General features: G+C 37.2%; 2 protein-coding genes across 6 annotated transcripts; one reads left to right on the top strand and one right to left on the bottom strand.

The window, feature by feature from the left end:
- Nucleotides 1–1991: 1991 nt before the first annotated feature.
- On the bottom strand, nucleotides 1992–4577 carry LOC113323760 (cation/H(+) antiporter 28-like). Of its 2 annotated transcripts, XM_026572104.1 has the most exons (3): nucleotides 4302–4577; nucleotides 2864–4196; nucleotides 2002–2776 (listed from the first exon to the last, which is right to left on the bottom strand). In XM_026572104.1, exons 2-3 carry the CDS (start codon nucleotides 3254–3256, stop codon nucleotides 2570–2572), a joined length of 600 nt encoding a protein of 199 aa, XP_026427889.1. In that variant the 5' UTR covers nucleotides 3257–4196; nucleotides 4302–4577; the 3' UTR covers nucleotides 2002–2569. The 2 variants fall into 2 exon arrangements, with proteins under 2 accessions (XP_026427888.1, XP_026427889.1); XM_026572103.1 differs by having other exon boundaries at nucleotides 1992–4196.
- Nucleotides 4578–4845: 268 nt separating this feature from the next.
- On the top strand, nucleotides 4846–14806 carry LOC113323013 (protein EFR3 homolog A-like). Of its 4 annotated transcripts, none has more exons than XM_026571239.1 (20): nucleotides 4846–5100; nucleotides 5196–5434; nucleotides 6411–6485; nucleotides 6777–6892; nucleotides 7029–7143; nucleotides 7287–7415; nucleotides 7849–7896; nucleotides 8413–8618; nucleotides 8714–8910; nucleotides 9241–9533; nucleotides 9774–9923; nucleotides 10021–10437; nucleotides 10563–10712; nucleotides 11426–11498; nucleotides 12367–12494; nucleotides 12636–12836; nucleotides 12936–13040; nucleotides 13109–13255; nucleotides 13849–14073; nucleotides 14236–14806. In XM_026571239.1, the coding sequence occupies exons 2-20, from the start codon at nucleotides 5297–5299 to the stop codon at nucleotides 14404–14406; spliced, it is 3084 nt and encodes a 1027-aa protein (XP_026427024.1). In that variant the 5' UTR covers nucleotides 4846–5100; nucleotides 5196–5296; the 3' UTR covers nucleotides 14407–14806. The 4 variants fall into 4 exon arrangements, with proteins under 4 accessions (XP_026427024.1, XP_026427025.1, XP_026427027.1 ...); XM_026571240.1 differs by having other exon boundaries at nucleotides 4848–5100; nucleotides 13112–13255; XM_026571242.1 differs by lacking the exon at nucleotides 4846–5100 and adding an exon at nucleotides 5537–5639 and having other exon boundaries at nucleotides 5313–5434.
- The last annotated feature ends 3243 nt before the right edge of the window (nucleotides 14807–18049 follow it).

The raw sequence follows: 18049 nt of genomic DNA, 5'->3' as shown, positions 1-18049 counted from the left end.
AGCACGCAATCGACGAGCATCTCGGTTTCCTGGGTTTCCCGTCAGTGAGACGAATATTGAAAAACGTTCTCCCAAAAAGAACCGTCATGAGAAATAACAACACCAGCGATTACCCTATGAAAGAAATATGCTTTGCATAGAGTTATATCCTATTCTTGAGTAAACTTGGGACCACGATTTCTAACAGACATTTCTGTCAAAGAGGGAGAGAGATTTAATAAAAAAGAAGAAGAAGAACTTGTGATTTTGGAGATGGGAGGAATGAAATTTATAGTTCGAGAAAGAAAAGGGATCCGTTGGAAATTTTTCCGTCGGCGTTTGAAGTAAAAGCGCTGGCGACTTTACTAAAACCGCCCGTTTGAATTACCAACGCCTATTTTCTGTTGTAAATACATCACTAGGTTTTATTCTAAACCAAACCAACCGATTTCTTTCTCAACATCCACCATGTTTTCTAAAGGCAAAGCGAAGCAAATATTATGTGTCGAAGCAAAAGAGGTTTGTCCATTATGTTTCATGGATAACCACAGTCTTATGCAATGTCCTTGGATGTATTCAAAGTGTCCGCGTGAAGGTTGTTCACACATCAGAATGGTGATTGAATCACAACCAGAAAAGCTCAGGTATTTGCAACGTCAAGATCCCAATTGTCCAGAGGAACCACATATGCTAGATGATGCTATGAAGATTAAAAAAGAAGAAGAAGAAAAGATTGCAACACTCTGCAAAAACTTCAAACTTAAAGCCAAATTGAAGAAGGAGCTATTACACTGCAAGCATTGTGGATATGGAGATCACGAATACAAACATTGTCCACAGAGAATCAGCGGATGATCAAAGCCCGGTTGCAAGACTTTTATGCATTTTCGGACTTCTTCTGAAGAAGACACAAACGGAAGGCATTTATGGGAATGTCCCAGGTGTTTTTTGGTGGAGTGGGCTGATTGAAGTTGTATGGCAAATCGATTCACTATGGTATTATGTTATTATGATTAATCTTCACATTTGCACGTCAGTAATTTAAATTGTTCCTGGATTAAAAATTGCACCATCAATATTAACATCATAAATAAAAACAGACTGCATTGAACAACCACCACATCATACATGAAAATAAAAGAAATACATTAGATTAAAACAACTACTAGATAGGCGTCAATTCTCGGCGGGTGGTGGAATTCCTAGAGTAGGGGATTGTATCTGTTGAGCGCCTTAAGAGTGTTGGAATAAGCATGGAAGTCGAAAGGACGACCGCGGTGAGTTAGTTGCCACATCGCTAGAGTTCTGGGTTCCACTTCATATTCGGTTTCACCGTTGAGCTTATTTTTGTGACTCTCCATTAGTAAAGCCGTGAACTCCAATAAATTCATACTAATTACACTAAAACGATGCTGCAATCCATGAGAATCACGCCCATGGATGTTCCCAGTTTCAGCGGTGAACATTCTGTAAACTTTCTCCCAGAAAGTCAACGTCGAATCGGCTACATTACGCATGACAACATCTTGTATGTGAAAAACAAAGGTTTTACAAATAGCTAAATCCTGTTTAGTGAATCTAACAGCAGGAACTCTGGGAGGCATTTTTGTAGATGATTTGAGAGTGAAGAATGTGTAGAATGTGTGAATTTGGAGTTGAAATGAGGAGTATTTATAGAATTCAAAAAATGTATCCGTTGGATCACAAGATCTTTTAGCCGTTGGCGTTTCTAATACGGACGCTGGCGCTTTACGTCATGCCGCGCGTTCGATGTTCAAATGCTGACGTTTTTTCTTCAACCGCCAGCGTTCGTAGCAAGGTCGCCCGTCGTTACCACAGGCGCGCGCTGGGCTGTCCATCTCGATGTTCAAATCAACAAATACATTGATTTGAACATCGATTTTTCATGTTTGTTCATTCTATAGTGGGAGCAAAATGAACAAACTCCAAGTTTGTTCATTCCATAAGAACTGCTCTATGATACATTAACATGCAATAATTGCTTAATCTGGGATTATGCGAAAGCTAATTATCTTTTGAGACAATTTTATGAGTATACGTTGTTGCGTCCATATCTACACCATGATACAAGCTGCATCTTAATCTAAGCAATCAATATCGTTCACTATTATCAAACTACATCAACTAGTCAAAAAGAGAAGAAAAAAGATGAACCCTTTCAGATTGACATGACTGTAAACTCATTTTCAAGTCCATCTAAACAATGTTGTTGAACAACTAACACAGAGGCCGTAAGAGAAAAATCAGACTCCGCAAGAATCTCTCCAATTGGACCCAAATCAGGACACTCTTCCCAATCACTCATCCCAGCCGTTAATATCGAATTAACTCTACCTCCTCTTCCTACAATAAACAAAGCATAATGTCCTTCGAATGATTTCAACGTCGAGACTGTACCTTTGGCATCAATAACATGCTTTTCAAGGTATCCTATTCTTCCACGCGACATTGATTTTTCATAAAATTCTGTAAAACATTCATCGTCAAGTTTTCTTTCTTCTTCTTCCATTTTTATCACTGAACGTAATTTTCTTCTATGTTTTCTTGTTGATGATTTCGATGTATCCGTTTATTCTAAAAATCTAACGGCTGTTAGATTAATACCAGGATGTTGTGCTACACGTGATGCATAGTATAATGCTTCTCTATCATCTTTTCCTCCGATGAAAACAACTGCAACTTCTATGTATGCCGCCGTTGGCGCTGATCTTTTCTGAATCCTTCCAAGACCTCTGTCCACTAGCACTCCTACTGAACACGGGGCTTGTCGAAGAACCTGTTATGCACATAACCATTTCCCAACATGGTCAGTGCTCTAGTCTAGTAATAAATAAACTAAAGAGACTACATAAATATCATGTACCTTGCGGTTCACATATCTAAACCCATGTTTAACTCCATCCATCCTTCCATCAGGTCTCTGGTTCCTGTGAAATGGCAAGATAAGCAGCGAGGCCTGCACTGCCTCAGCCAAATTGCACAAGTCTTGGTGCATGTTAGCAAATGTCGATATCGCAAGTAATCGTTGTACATTGATCCCTTTACCACTTTCCTCTACGTATGATAAGATCGCATTTGTTATTTGTTCTCTCAAGGACACCACTGATTCGTCGGCCATTGTTGCATTCTCTAAACTACCGTCCACCTCAGGAACAAATATCGTTGAATTACAGTCATTGATTTCTATCATATCTGTAACATAAACTCCAATCCTTGTTGCTTTATTTCCCCTTGAAAATTCCATTATGTTGATCATAGATGGAATGTTCGGAGGTCCATGGATGCCTAATAGGATACGCAGCAAGAAGAGCTCCTAAAACCTTTCCTATCGTAACGATTGCGTATAAAGATGGTAACTTGAGCCATATGAATTTCTCATCAGGTCTCAGGTCACGGAAACTAGCCAATGCACCAATCCAGATAAAAAATAGCGGGAACATGACGTAGTTCATAATTTGATTGATTTTACTAATCATCATCTTCGACAATCTCCCTTTTCTTGGAAACGCTAACCCGATCAAGAAGGACGCCATGGTAGGACTATAACCAACCATTGTAGGTCCAGTAGTGCATAGAATCATCATTGTAGCAACAAATAGAACAAGATCTGAACCTTTCATGGGTTTCCCAACTGGGTTTCTCGCATTTAACCAATTTACAAAAATAGGCAATACAGTCGAGAGAAACACTATAATAAGAGCCAATACGACAACTACATGCAACCCCTCTTTGAGTTTCATTTGATCGTTTTTCTTCGATTTGTAAGGATGAAAAACCAAAGACATCGAAACTAGTAGCATCGTTACCATATCTGTATGCAGTCCCGCACCGATTACTAGTCGTCCAATATCCGATCTGCTAATTCTTAAATCAGTAACTAAGCGAGTTAAGACGGGTGAAGAAGTACCAGTTAAGGTTATCGAAAGAGAGACAATAAACCCGATCGTATTAGCATCTTTTCCTAATTTTATAAATGGTGTTACTGTACTTGTGATTAAGAATGTAGAGATGATTCCAGTGTATGCTACGATAACTTCGCGATTTGGTTTCTTGGCTAACAATGCCAGATCCATTTCTAAGCCTAAAACTAGCAAGTAACAACTCATACCCATTTCTGCAAATGAACTAACCAATTGTGGAATCACCATCTCCAGTAATTGTGTCATGAACCCCAGATTTCCTACTACTAATCCCACCTGCATTAATCAAACGGTGCTCAACATATGTATACAATTTGGCATATATCTGTATATATAAGAAAATGATGAACATAAATTAGAAAAGAGATCGATGATACGTACGTTAGTTCGGTGATGAGACGAGGTTGCTGTAATGGTACTAACAACATATTAAAGAATTTGGTGATGAAGAAGAGGAACAAACAAATAAATAAAGTTGCAGCAGCAAATGTACTCCCTGTTGCATAATGACAATCCTGATCTACTGTTGTTTGATTATACATAGCTTCCCTAATTTCTCTTTGATTTAAAAGAGGCGGTGGTGGTGGCGGCACCACCGATCGGTTATAATTTCCCGGCATATTCATCATCCCTTTTTCATTTCATCTCCTTTTTCATTATTAGTTGACTTTGATAGAAATTGGATAAAACATAGACTAACAAAATCTGAAAACATATTTTTACAATAGATGGGTATGTGGTGGAAAAAGGACTAACTAGAGTTAAATGGTGGAGAGTGTTTAGCGTTCTATTTTAACGGGAAAAAGGAATTCGAATTGGTTAGAGTAATCACATTCGAAGTCGTTTAGGCACGACCAGTTTGACTTTGTTACCGTTATGTGATCAAGAATATATAATACAATGTTGAAAATGAAATGGCAATTTCGGTAAATTGTAGGATAAATTTTCACTAAATACGGAACTGGAGGTTTTCCAACGCATGAATGGATGAGTTAATCAAGATGAAATGAAATGAAATGTTTGAAAATTTCATTGCCGGCGGAGAAGTTGATAAATATAAACTAATTAGAAAGTCTCTCGGGGTGTTTTTGAGTTTTGACTAATATCCAGTGCATAATTTGTTTCCAGGGAGTTCCAGCCCCCCATCACGTCTGCCTCCCCAGGCGGCGATCGATTCGAGGTCTCAACTTTTCATTCTCAATTCCATTCTTCGATTCAATTTTATTCCGATTTAGGGTAAATTTTTTATTTTGTAAATGTGTTTGAATTTTGCAGGCTGGTCCCGGAATCTGAATTTGTTTTATTGATTTTGATTGTGGTGGCCATTTTCCGGCTTTGATCGAAGGGGAACTTTTGATTTCGGTATTTTAGAAACAATGATGGGTGTTATATCAAGAGACGTTGTGCCGGCGTGTGGGAATCTATGTTATTTATGTCCTGCAATGAGGCCAAGGTCTCGACAACCTCTTAAGCGATACAAGAAATTGCTTGCTGATATTTTCCCACATTCTCCGGTTAGTTTATTTCTGTTGTATTGGTTTAGATACCTTTGACATTGAATTTTATAATCTTGCATTTTGATTATATGAATAGGCTGCCAATTATGTTTGTTCAAGGTTTCATGTTAGTGGTCGAGTTCCTTGCAAACTGCCCACATTGCTTTTGTCTAGGAATTGGATTATTTTGTTCATGAAACAAGAAACTTACGATCAACTCCAAGTAATTCCCTGACCTTTTCAAGTTTCAACTGTTACCTTAGAAATTTGTAAGAAGTTTTTTTTCTTTTTTTTCGAGAAACGTTTCAACTGGCGATGCATAATCGGTGCAGTACTACTATGTCTGAAAGTTTACTTCTATACCCGTTCGATATGTTACTTCTTTTGATAACGATTATATTTCACTGATATAAACTCATAAAGGATAGAAGCAGATCCCAACTCTTAAGAATTGGGTGGCGATTTGCAATAACTCATTGATTTCTTGTTTGCAGTTGCTGAAGAAGTAGCTAGTGTCTAGTCCTATTAGGTTAGGACGCACGATCTATCTTGTTTTTGCTATTATTATAAATAGTTGGTGTAACTTGGGATATACCATGTTTAATTTGTGACGGATATTTTTTCATTATATAAGTAGACTTGGTTTCCGTTTTCACCTCTTCCGTTCGCATCAATACATCAGTTTCTAAGTAAACTCATGAGGGGGACCAAAACCAGTTATGTGTAGTGTCATCCCGGTTAGCACTTCCTAACCTTTTATATCTTTGTAAGCTGCTATGTGATCGAGTGTAAGTTTGAACTTTGACTCTCTGGTTGTAACTACAGTTGTTCTAATTTAATTCAGAAAGAAAAAAGTTCTAATTTAGTATCTTCTTGATATGTTTGATATGCGTTCTAATCAATATGTGTGGCCGATATTAAGGAACTAGGTTATTGCATGTTTTATTCTTGGTCATGGTGTCTTACCGATGGGATTGTTTTCTCAATTCTGTAGAATGAAGAACCCAATGACAGGAAGATTGGCAAGTTGTGTGAGTACGCTATGAAAAATCCTTTACGTATTCCAAAGGTACTTGTTTACTTCAGAATCTTATAACAGGCTAATGCAAAAGTGAGATTTTGCCGAAACCTTATGACCCTGGTTCTATCTTTCATATAATGAGGCAAGCTTGTATTTAGTAATACAACACATCAGCAGAGGCAAACTTCACTTGTTTGCCCACCTTTTCCTTGACCAAGGCAGAGCAGTGCGCTCCTAGTTTCTAATAGCCATTCCTTTCATTGCTCTGCAAGTTGCCCAACAAATAAGCTCTTCTTATTTCATATCTTTACTAAAAAAAGGATTGAAATTCATTGGCAGATAACAAGTTCTCTTGAGCAAAGGTGCTACAAGGAATTGAGGACAGAACAGTTTCGAACCGTAAAAGTGGTCATGTGTGTGTATAGAAAATTGCTGATTTCTTGTAAGGAGCAAATGTGAGTTGTTTTCTTACTGAGGTTGATATCTATATCAATTTTACTACTTTCCCCATTATTTTAGAGATTGCTGTGTTGCTGGCTGCGATTTTTTTAGAATGTCGGAATTCACAATCTCCAACAATGTGCTTTGCAGGCCGTTGTTTGCAAGTAGCTTATTAACTGTCATACAGACTCTGCTGGACCAAACTCGTCAGGATGAAATGCTGGTTATAGGGTGCCAGACTCTTTTTGATTTTGTAAACAGCCAGGTGTAGCCCTGTTACGTTGCTTTTTCATATTCAAGTAGTCACTTCTACTGCAATATAATCTGATTAATCTATTATAGATTTAATAGCTAGTTCATAGTTTATTTCTTCAACATTAGATTAATGTTTTTTTTGAACTGTGACAGACAGATGGTACGTACATGTTCAACTTAGAAGGCTTGATTCCGAAAGTCTGTCAGCTTGCTCAAGAAGTGGGGGAGGATGAGAGAGCTCTACAGATACGTGCAGCTGCACTCCAAGCCCTTTCTTCCCTGGTAGATACTTTTTATTTCTATATATTGTGTACTCCTATTGTTATATATCTATCTCTATACATCGCCAGGTTGCCAACTAACGAAATGCCAATGTAAACTCCCTGTGTTATAATAGAACAATATAACACAGACTCTTAATACTGTTCATTTAGTTGTGCTTTTGAATATACAATTGAATTGTACCAATTCTTAAATAGTTATATAAGTTTGTCCTTTTTTCTTTTCTTTTTTGTAATGCTACAATGTAAGCTGCTGTGACTTGTGTCATCAGAAGAACACCAGGCGTGACATTTTACTCAAGCAATTTCCCCCATATGGTTTTTTCTTACAGTTTGTCCATCATGAGTAGTCATTGTTGTTGTTACACTTAGTTGTGCAACTGATAATATTATTTCATTGCACTGATAGTGGTTGTGCTTTATTTGATGACCAGGTTTGGTTCATGGGTGAACATTCTCACATTTCGTCTGAATTTGATTCTGTAAGTGAACTATCTAACTGCTTAAGATGTTCTGTTTCTTATCATCTATTTTCTAGTTGGAAATTTTGCATGTCATCCGCACTGACATACTTTTGCTTTCAATATGAATATCGTGTTTATAACTCATTTTTGATTATTTGCTAGTGTTAAATAGTTGAGTTTGTCAGGCACTTGGTAGTTGTACCAAGAGTCTGGGGTCCAAATATAACTTGCATCTGGGTGGCAGGGAATTTTTCTTTGTTTACACCTAGTTACCCGGTCTTCGTGTAACAAACCTCTGCTTAAGTGTTTTTTGGAAAAAGAAGAACATATCTATGAATCACTCAGAATATAACATGCAAGGCAATATACTTGTAATTGGAAGCACTATTTTGAGCCTCAAGCTCTGTCCCCTTGTGTGTGTGTATACCTAGCGAGTAAGGAAATTTTCTCTTGGGCTACGTGTGCAACAAATATGCTGTGGAATAGCTGTAAATTCTTCAACCATTGATACTACCTCTTTCTTCTCTTTGTCAGGTTGTCTCAGTGGTCTTGGACAACTATGGTGGCAACACTAAGAAAACATCTGAGAATAATGACCAGGACAAGCCAGGTAGCCATAGTCATTGGGTCCAAGAGGTGCTTAAATCCGAAGGCCATATCTCTCCTCCACCAGAAATCATGGAAAGGGTTAGTTCTTGGAAGAAGCTAGTGGACGAGAAAGGTCAAATGCATGTGTCTTTGTATGTCCTCTTGGGTCCAGTTGTTTCAAACCGATTCCATTCTATTATCCTATGATCCAAATTTTGTTGTTTATATAATATCTTATTTTCAACAGAGAAGACTCCAAAAACCCTGGTTTTTGGTCTAGAGTTTGCCTACAAAACATGGTTAAGCTAGCAAAGGAAGCTACTACTGTACGTCGTGTGTTAGAGTCTCTGTTTCGCTATTTTGATGATGGCAATACATGGTCTCCTCAACATGGGCTTACTCTCTCTGTCTTGCTGGAAATGCAATTACTAATGGAAAACTCTGGTAACAACTTAGCATTTTTTACCTTAGCTTAGATTTAGGATCCGCAATGGTCTGATATGGCAACTCCAATTAGTTCATCCACAGATTTACCCGTTAAAATTTTGGAAACCCATCAGTTTCACAAACGATGGGCTCCACAAAACCAATTATGGATACACACTCTTTTTGCTGATCACTATATTTTTGTTTATTTAAAGAGATTTTTACGATTATTTGTCATTTCAGAGGATTCAATTAAGATGTTATTGGCTTTAGGTTTAATTCTCTTTTTTTATTTCATTTTTGGATGAAATTCACCTTCATTTGTTCACTTTATATATTACCTTGCAGGTCAGAACACACATCTTCTGTTATCTATTTTAATTAAGCACCTTGATCACAAGAATGTCATAAAACAACCGGACATGCAGCTGGACATTTTAGATGTTACAACATGCCTTGCTAGGTACTCAAGAGTTCAGGCCTCTATGTCAATAATTGGTACTCTATCTGACTTAATGAGGCATTTGCGGAAAAGTATGCACTGCTCACTTGATGATTCAAACTTAGGAGCTGATTTAACACAGTGGAACAGAAAGCTACAAGAAGCAGTTGACAAGTGCCTTGTTCAGATAGTGAATAAGGTGGGAAATATTCTATTCTGTGCTAATTTAGATCTCTCATCTCAATGATATTTGTAGATCAATAGTTTTGAGGCAGAACTGCTTCTTTCTTTTTTTTTTGATCGGTAGAACTGCTTCTTTCTTAAGCATGATTTAAGGTGTATACGGTATTATATTTAACGTTATCACCCCTAAAACTAAGATCTGTTGATTTCATTACTTAGAACTTTATAAAGAAATTTGGTTTTAATTAATAAGTAGGTTGGAGATGCTGGCCCCGTTCTTGACACGATGGTGGTGATGCTGGAAAATATTTCTAGCAATACAGTTCTAGCCCGAACTACAGTTTCAGCAGTTTATCGTACGGCTCAAATTGTAGCATCTGTACCAAATCTATCATATCAACAAAAGGCAAGTCCGGTACCTTCTTTATTAGTTCGAATACATCAGCCTGTAACTATTCATCTATGTGCTTATTGCCTGATGTTAATTTCTTCAATCTATGTAGGCATTTCCGGAAGCTTTGTTTCACCATTTACTTGTGGCTATGGTCCATGTAGACCATCAAACAAGGGTTGAAGCTCACCGTATCTTTTCTGTTGTTCTGGTGCCATCTTCTATTTGCCCAAAACCTTCCTCAACTGCCGCACCAGATTATTTTGATCATAGGAGAACTCTGTCAAGAATTGTATCTGTTTTTTCTTCTTCAGCTGCTCTTTTTGAGAAGCTAAGAAAGGTAAAATGTGAAACTTCTAGTGCTTTAACTACAGAAGATGTGCAACAAAATAGCAATGGCGAGCAGCTTGTGAGCAGTTCACAGGCACCTGACAGCAGAGTTTATAGTAGAAATGTTTCACGCTTAGCTTCTTCCAAAGATGGAAAATCTTCAGGGTCATCTTCCCCTACGGAAGAATTACATTCTAATGTATGTTTTTTCCAATCCATTCCATCAATATTCCATTTCAAGAACATTCTTTTGTTTTTCTATCTTGAATCCTGACTTTTGGCCACAACCATAATATTATGTCTCACTTTTACTATAAATCACAGGATCAGACATCCCTTAGATTGAGCAGTCGTCAGATTACTCTTCTGCTATCCTCAATTTGGGCACAATCAATATCTCCTGAAAACAAACCTGAAAACTATGAAGCTATTGCTCATACATATAGCCTAGTTCTATTATTTTCTCGAGGCAAGGTAAGTAATGATTCTTCCTTGATGTATTAAAATGTTATGTGAATTCTTCCATGCTGTTCGTTGTTTGTGTTTATGCACGAGTTTGAAGCTTATAAATCAGGAGTAAATTACATGTTGAGACTTTGAAACTTATCAGATCTTTATTTGGAATGCGTTGCCTATTTTAGAACTATATTGGGGCTCAGTGAATTTTGCTTCCAAATACTTACTTTAGCCAAAAGTTAAACTTAGCTTTAGAAACTTCATGTTACTATGGCATTATTGCCTCTTCTTCCAAAATGCAGTTGGTGCTTATTCAAAATCAGGGAATGTGGCTCAAGAAAAAATAAAAAAATAACAGAATACTTTTTTTGTGTAGCATATTTTGTTTTTTGTACTTGGTGGATATCATCTCGACCCTGTGTCTGCTGTATCATGCATTTCATACGTAATATACTATTAGTATTGCGCATATAATAAGTATTAAATTTTTATAACTTAGAATGTAACACATTAAAGGCCCGAGCAACCCAGAGAGCAAGTCCACAATTAGAATCCTTTCTATCAGTGTACTTTTGGCAATGTACTAGAAGAATATTATAAATCTTGACTCAAGATCCACCCCCTAAATTATTTTTTTAATAAATGCTTACCTGTTCACATAACTAAACTAAATGTACAATCACTTTTTTCTCATTTTCACGACTCTTATATCTTCTCAATACATCTTGCAGAACTCTAGCAATGAGGTTGTAGTTAAAAGTTTTCAGCTTGCATTTTCCTTGAGGAGCATTTCTCTCGGAGGAGGTAGAATACATTTTTCTTCAAATTATTAACATTAAAATACAGTCGGCATGAAATTTCTTGTTTCTTTACATCGACATTGCATTTTATAGCTTATGTTATGTTACTGATATACCATACGAAACAAACTAGTTGTCACTACTGATCTTGAGAAGTTTTATGAAAAAGAAAAAGCGTGCTGTAGGGCTAACAGACTGCACGATGCAACACGGCTATTTGTTAAAGCGATGGGCTACCTCAGAAGAGTACACTAAACTAGACTATACCACCTCATAGGGTAACCATCAACCAATCATAGCCTTCTCTGTATAGGCTTTCTGTGTTATTAAATTGGATGAGGCACATCCGCATCTTCATGTAACAGACTAACAGTAGCCCATCAGGGTGCTGTATCTACCATGAAAAAAGTGCAGAAAGATATGAATGCTCTGATAGGAAGGTCAAACTACCAACTCCAAAGCGAAAACTGGAAAGAAACAAGACGATATTCTAGGCTGTAAATTAAATGCTATGACAACACCAGCATAGTTCTTATAGAGACATTTTCTTATAAAGCCACTACCTACAATGATTCACCTACTTGTAGCTGGAATTTTGTGACATAGGAATTTCGGAGCCTCGAAAAATTCTTTCATGCTTCCACTCATTTGATATAGATGTTTGCTTACTTGAATTTGAGCCCAACATTGTTTTAGCCACGAATATTTTTTTTCCTCTTACATTTAAAAATTGATGAAGAATTGAATTTTCTTCTATGTGATCCCTTAACCTTCTAACATGTGAGCTTTGTGACAGACCTGAAATGATTACAAGGAATCACTGTATTCTTTTTTTTTTACATAGTTCATCACATCTGAGATACTTTTTACAGGTCAACTACAACCATCGCGTCGTAGATCACTCTTTACTTTGGCAATGTCAATGATCATCTTTATGTCAAAAGCCTACCAGATTATTCCGCTTGTTGCTCGTACTAAGGCTTTACTTACAGATAAGACTGTATGTATCTAATACAGAGCTGCGAATTTTTGTCAATTGACTACTACATACTTATACATGTCTGTTATGTTGTTCCTTCCACTTCGGAATGCATACAGATTAATTACCAACATCATGCAAAATGTTTTCTTCGTGTATCAGGTTGATCCATTTCTACAATTAGTCCAGGATTCCAGATTACAGGCTATTGGAAATGGATCGGATTTTCCGTCAAAAGTTTATGGATCTAAAGAAGATGATGCTACTTCTTTGAAGGTTCTTTCGGAGATAGAGATCACAGATAATCAGACTAAAGAATCTCTGGCTTCAATGGTTTTGAAGGGCATGGGAAATTTGTCGGATGTAAACTCTTGTTTTTACGATTTGGATTTCTTTTATACTTTCTAACAAAGCAATTTGTACCAGTTTGTTTGATGATCAGCGTTTCACATATTTGTGTAGGCAGAGACGTCCACCATAAGAGAGCAGTTGCTAAACGAATTCCTGCCGGATGATGAATGTCCTTTGGGGGCTCAGTTCACATCAGGAACCAGATTTTTGAATGAGGTAGTTATCCTTTACAGCTTCTGGCCTTTTCAACTTGAAATTGTATACTTATTGGGTATGATATTCAGCAGGGTGCGCATGCGACTTTTACTATCGGTGATGATGATGACGAGGATGAAGATGGCCATGAGACATCTGAAAGTAAAACAGATGCATCTTCATTTGTTGGAATGCAGTCTCCTAACCTTCTAAGTGTCAATCAACTATTAGATTCGGTATGTTTGATTGTGATTACAAGTGCCTGATATCAGTTTACTTTAGATAAAACTTGTTGATAGCTGGTGAATCAATGGTGGAGGAAAATATGAGAGTTTTATACGTTGGTTTTCTTTGATATTCTAGTTGTAGTTGCCTGCATATGCTTGGAATTTATAGTGGTTCTTGACTTCATTATTAAAGAAAACATAACAGTGGTTGGGGTGAACATGATTGAAAGTAGGTCATGTATAGAAAGGACGTGTTTTGAGTTATTCGTGGAATTGGGATGTTAAGAGTTTAGATCCTTCACCATACGACTATGTTGAGTTTAAAAATTCATCATTTTGGAGCATCACCTTTGCTATTGGCTTTTTTATCTTTCCCTTTTGAGCTCCTTGTGTACGAACTACCCATGCTGCCATTTCATTAGTAGCTCTCCGACTAGTTATGTTCGTTCATATGTATCTAATATGCTAAGAGTAGTTTTACAAGTTCCAATCCTTGACTGATTTTCTTGCATCAATTGCTTTGATTTTATCTAATATCCAAATAGTTTATCTGATTATACCAGTATTGCTTTTCTCTATGACTAAAAGTTAAATCATTGCAGGTTTATGAGACTTCATATCAAGTTGGAAGATTTTCGGTGACCACCACACCTGACATTCCTTATAAGGACATGGCTCTTCACTGTGAGACCCTTCTTATGGGAAAGCAGCAAAAGATGTCTTTTTTCATGACCGCTCAGCAAAAACAGGAGAATTCGATGGAGGAGTCTTTGCATGATAATTCTAACAAGCCAGCTACTTTACCATCCGATCCTGGATTCCCTACGGTACCTATCCTCCTTTAGATGAGACACAGTTGCATGCATTGTGTAATTAAACTGAACATAAACAACAATTGCAGAACATGTAGATACCCAACAGTTTATCTAGAGTATGCAGATACCCAATATCAATCTAAACATGTATGGTTTTTGTATTCTAAATTGCAGAACTCCAGTTCTTCCATTGCCGTTGACAGGAATTCAAATGCCAGACACGCCAAGCCCCCTATTGGTACTGGTCCATTGCCGTGCGCAGCTGCATATCAACATCATCCTGACTACTTAAAGCTTCCAGCATCGAGTCCGTATGATAACTTCTTGAAAGCTGCAGGGTGTTAATTATTAAGTGCCTGCTATTTCGGTGAAATAAATATGTCTTAATATGAGTAGGTTACACATACACGGGGGTACAGGGAGAGAGTAGGCTGTTATCTGAACATAATAAAGTTAAAAAAAGGTTTTTAAAGTTCTTGGTGTACAGGTGGTTGTGCTGATCAACTGGAGAAGAAGAGCAGTATCAGCTTGTTTTAGGGAATTAGATAGAAAAAGCATTTGTGTATTTTTTTTCTTTTTATAGTTTTGCGTTTCATTATCTTTCTTGTGAATGGTTGTAACATATAAAAGTGATTCTTTTGTATTCTTGATTGCTTCTTCACCATGGAAGATGGCTCAACATTTCAGCAAGTTTATGCAAATATTTTGTCAGCCATCATCAATCACTTTGGACTTCGCTTCTTAACATGATTTTATTATTTATTATTATTCATACTATGTGTACCTGTTTTGATGCAACTGTTTGTAAAATTCACGATTGCAGACTTACAGTGTATAAATAGATTGGGAGATTAGACCCTGTTGATACTTTATTTATTTTTCTGCCAAATTTTCAATTCTGTAAAAAAGATGGGGTTGCCACTTTGCGTATACCTACTACATTTACAAGGTCAGAATGAAGAACTTGGAGAAGAGAAGAGTTATATTTATCTTTTTTTTTGTTTTTTTTGGTTTTGTTTGGAAAGAGTTCTTTTTATCTTGCATGGCAGCAACATGATCCGGAAACTGAATCAGAAGAGGTGGCTCCAAACCTGCTTCGCAGGATGGCGGTAACAGCCACAACACTACAGCAATGGCATAAGCAAACGTTTGGTCACTTACCAGAACTGCTAAGAGAAACAGAATTCTAAATCCAACTGGCACAATCAAAGTGCGCAACAACAAGTGGCAACGAATTCAGATTCTGGCTACAACATGACAGAGATACAAGAAATACACATTTAATGCTACTACACTGTCATGATGCCTACTCCAATGGAGATCTCAACACTAGGTTTTCACACCAAAGCCACAATCAATCACAGAATAAACCATATCCACCAACTCCAAGACACCAAGAATAGATGGATATATAATCAACGACAAATTGCAACAATGATTGTGCAGCACTTTGAACAACAGTACATAGCAGAACCAACAATGATGGATACGCAATTATTCACCAACATTTCTCCAAGAATTTCACAATATCATTGCAATCAGCTGATGAAACCTCCCACAACTGAGGAAATCCACAAAGCTCTCCTAAGCATAGGATCAGAGAAAGCTCCAGGACCAGGCGGATACACAAGTAAGTTCTTTAAGTTTTTTTTGGAACACCACCGGTATCCAAATAACCAATTTGGTGACCAATTTTTTTGAGAAGGTCGAGCTAGCAACACCTTTCGATCATACCAACATTACCCTCATCCCAAAAACGGAAAGCCCAGACAATCCAAATGAGTTCAGACCCATTGGACTTTGCAATGTAGTATACAAAATTGTTTCCAAACTCCTGGTGGATAGACTAAGACCAATACTACAATTCATGATCAACCCATACCAAAGTGCATTTGTGCCAAACAGAGCCATTCATAATAATATAGTCATAGCCACTGAGATTTTCCATCACATTAGATCCACGCCTCCAACAAAAAACCCAAAAATTGCCATGAAACTAGATATTAAGAAAGCATATGATAGTCTAGATTGGGGCTTTGTGAAACAAACCCTGACATCTTTGGGCTTCCCTTCTAAGTTTGTGGAATATATAATTTTGTGCATAACCTCCGTGACATACTCCATAAATGTCAATGGAACTCCACATGGTCACATTCATCCAAAAAGGGGCCTCAGACAGGGTGATCCTTTGTCCCCATACATCTTCATTATGTGTGCTGAAATTTTGTCTACCAATTTGGCTTTCTTGGAAAATGAAGGTAAGTTGAAAGGTTTGAGTATATCAACAAAAACTCCACCTATTCTTCATCTAGTGTATGCAGATGACTTGTTCATCACTTGCTCAACTGATCAGAAAACATGTGAGAACCTAAACAAAATACTACACAACTATTCTACATCAGCTGGACAAGCAATCAATTTACAGAAATCAGTCATCATACACCACCCGAATACAACCCAAAGTATCAAAGATTGGCTGACAACTAGGCCTGTCAATGGATACTGATTTTCCGTTAGCCGATACCGATAATCCGTTAGCCGTTACCGCTACCGTCCAACATAGCGGTAAACGGATATCCGATACCGATAAGTTAACGATAATCCCTTCTTAACGTAATGGTAGTGGAACCGTGCATTTCCGTTAGGTTTAGTTCCGTTATCCGCTAACGTGCGTACTGCACGTGTAAAGTTTTTCACTTGTGTTTTGTTTGTGTATCGTCGAAACTCGAATGAATTCAGTTCATTCTCTTCTTCTTCACTTCAGTTTCAACAGAGAGAAAAAGAGAGAAATCATCGTTTTCTCTATAGAAATCTTGTGTGAGTGTGATTAGTGATTCGAAATTAGTGTTTTCTTCTTCAATTTCCTGTGAGTTTAATTTCAATCTTACTCAGTTTTTCAATTTAGGAATTAGGGTTTCTGAAATTAGGGTTCATAATTTCAAAATTGTGAAAGTAATCATGTCCCAAAGCGAAAGAGGAGCATCAAACCATGTTGGGTCTTCACAGAATCTCTCATTGTCAGTTGCATCACATTTACCTGCTGCTGCATCCAACCAAGTTGAAGGTTCTGGAATTAATTCAACACCTGCTTTTGTTACACCTGCAATTCGTCCTAGAGAAGAAGATGTAGAAGTAGATGAAGACCCAGTTATATCTGAACAGAAGAAAAAACTGCGCTCAGTAAGGTCTGATGTGTGGGTTGATTTTGATAGGAAAATTGGAAAGAAGATAGTAAAAGGGAAGGATGTTGGGATACTTATGGCTGAATGCAAGCATTGTTATAAAAAGATACCTGCTCCCAGTAAACAAGGAACCATCCGCTTGCATTACCATGCTAGAATCTGCATGGAAAAGCCTGAGAATCAGAAAGGACAAAGGAAGATCACTTCTGTCAAAACAGGTAATGCTCAAACCAAGTTAGCTAATTGGAAGTATGATGTTGTTGCTACTAGGATACTAGTTGCCAAAATGATTGCTAAACATAGTTATCCAATCATTATAGTTGAGCATACTTATTTTAGAGAGTTTGTTAAGTCTCTAAATCCTACTGCTAAGCTTTACACTAGGAATACAGTTAGGGAAGACATCATGAGACTAACAACTGAGTTCAAACTGCAATTACAAGAACAATTTGACAATATTACATCTAAATGTAGTTTAACAACAGATATGTGGTCATGTAAGCATACAAAGGATGGTTATTGTTGTGTGACACTGCATTTCATAGATGATGAGTGGAAACTGGTTAAGAAAACACTAGCATATACTTTAGTGCCATCACCACACACTGGAGAATTTTTAGCATCTGTAGTGAAACAAGTGTGTCTAGATTGGAACATAGACAATAAGATTTTTGTTGTAGCTGCTGACAATGCTAGCTCCAACAATGTTATGATGGAAAATCTGAAAAAATGGCTTGATAGCAAAGACCGTTTAGTTCTTAATGGGGATATGTCCCAAATGAGGTGTAGTAATCATGTATTGCACT

Source organism: Papaver somniferum, chromosome 11 (assembly GCF_003573695.1).
Source record: "Papaver somniferum cultivar HN1 chromosome 11, ASM357369v1, whole genome shotgun sequence".
Taxonomy (NCBI): domain Eukaryota; kingdom Viridiplantae; phylum Streptophyta; class Magnoliopsida; order Ranunculales; family Papaveraceae; genus Papaver; species Papaver somniferum.
The sequence above is the reverse complement of the archived record's forward strand: the minus strand, read 5'-3'. Positions and strand labels throughout refer to the sequence as shown.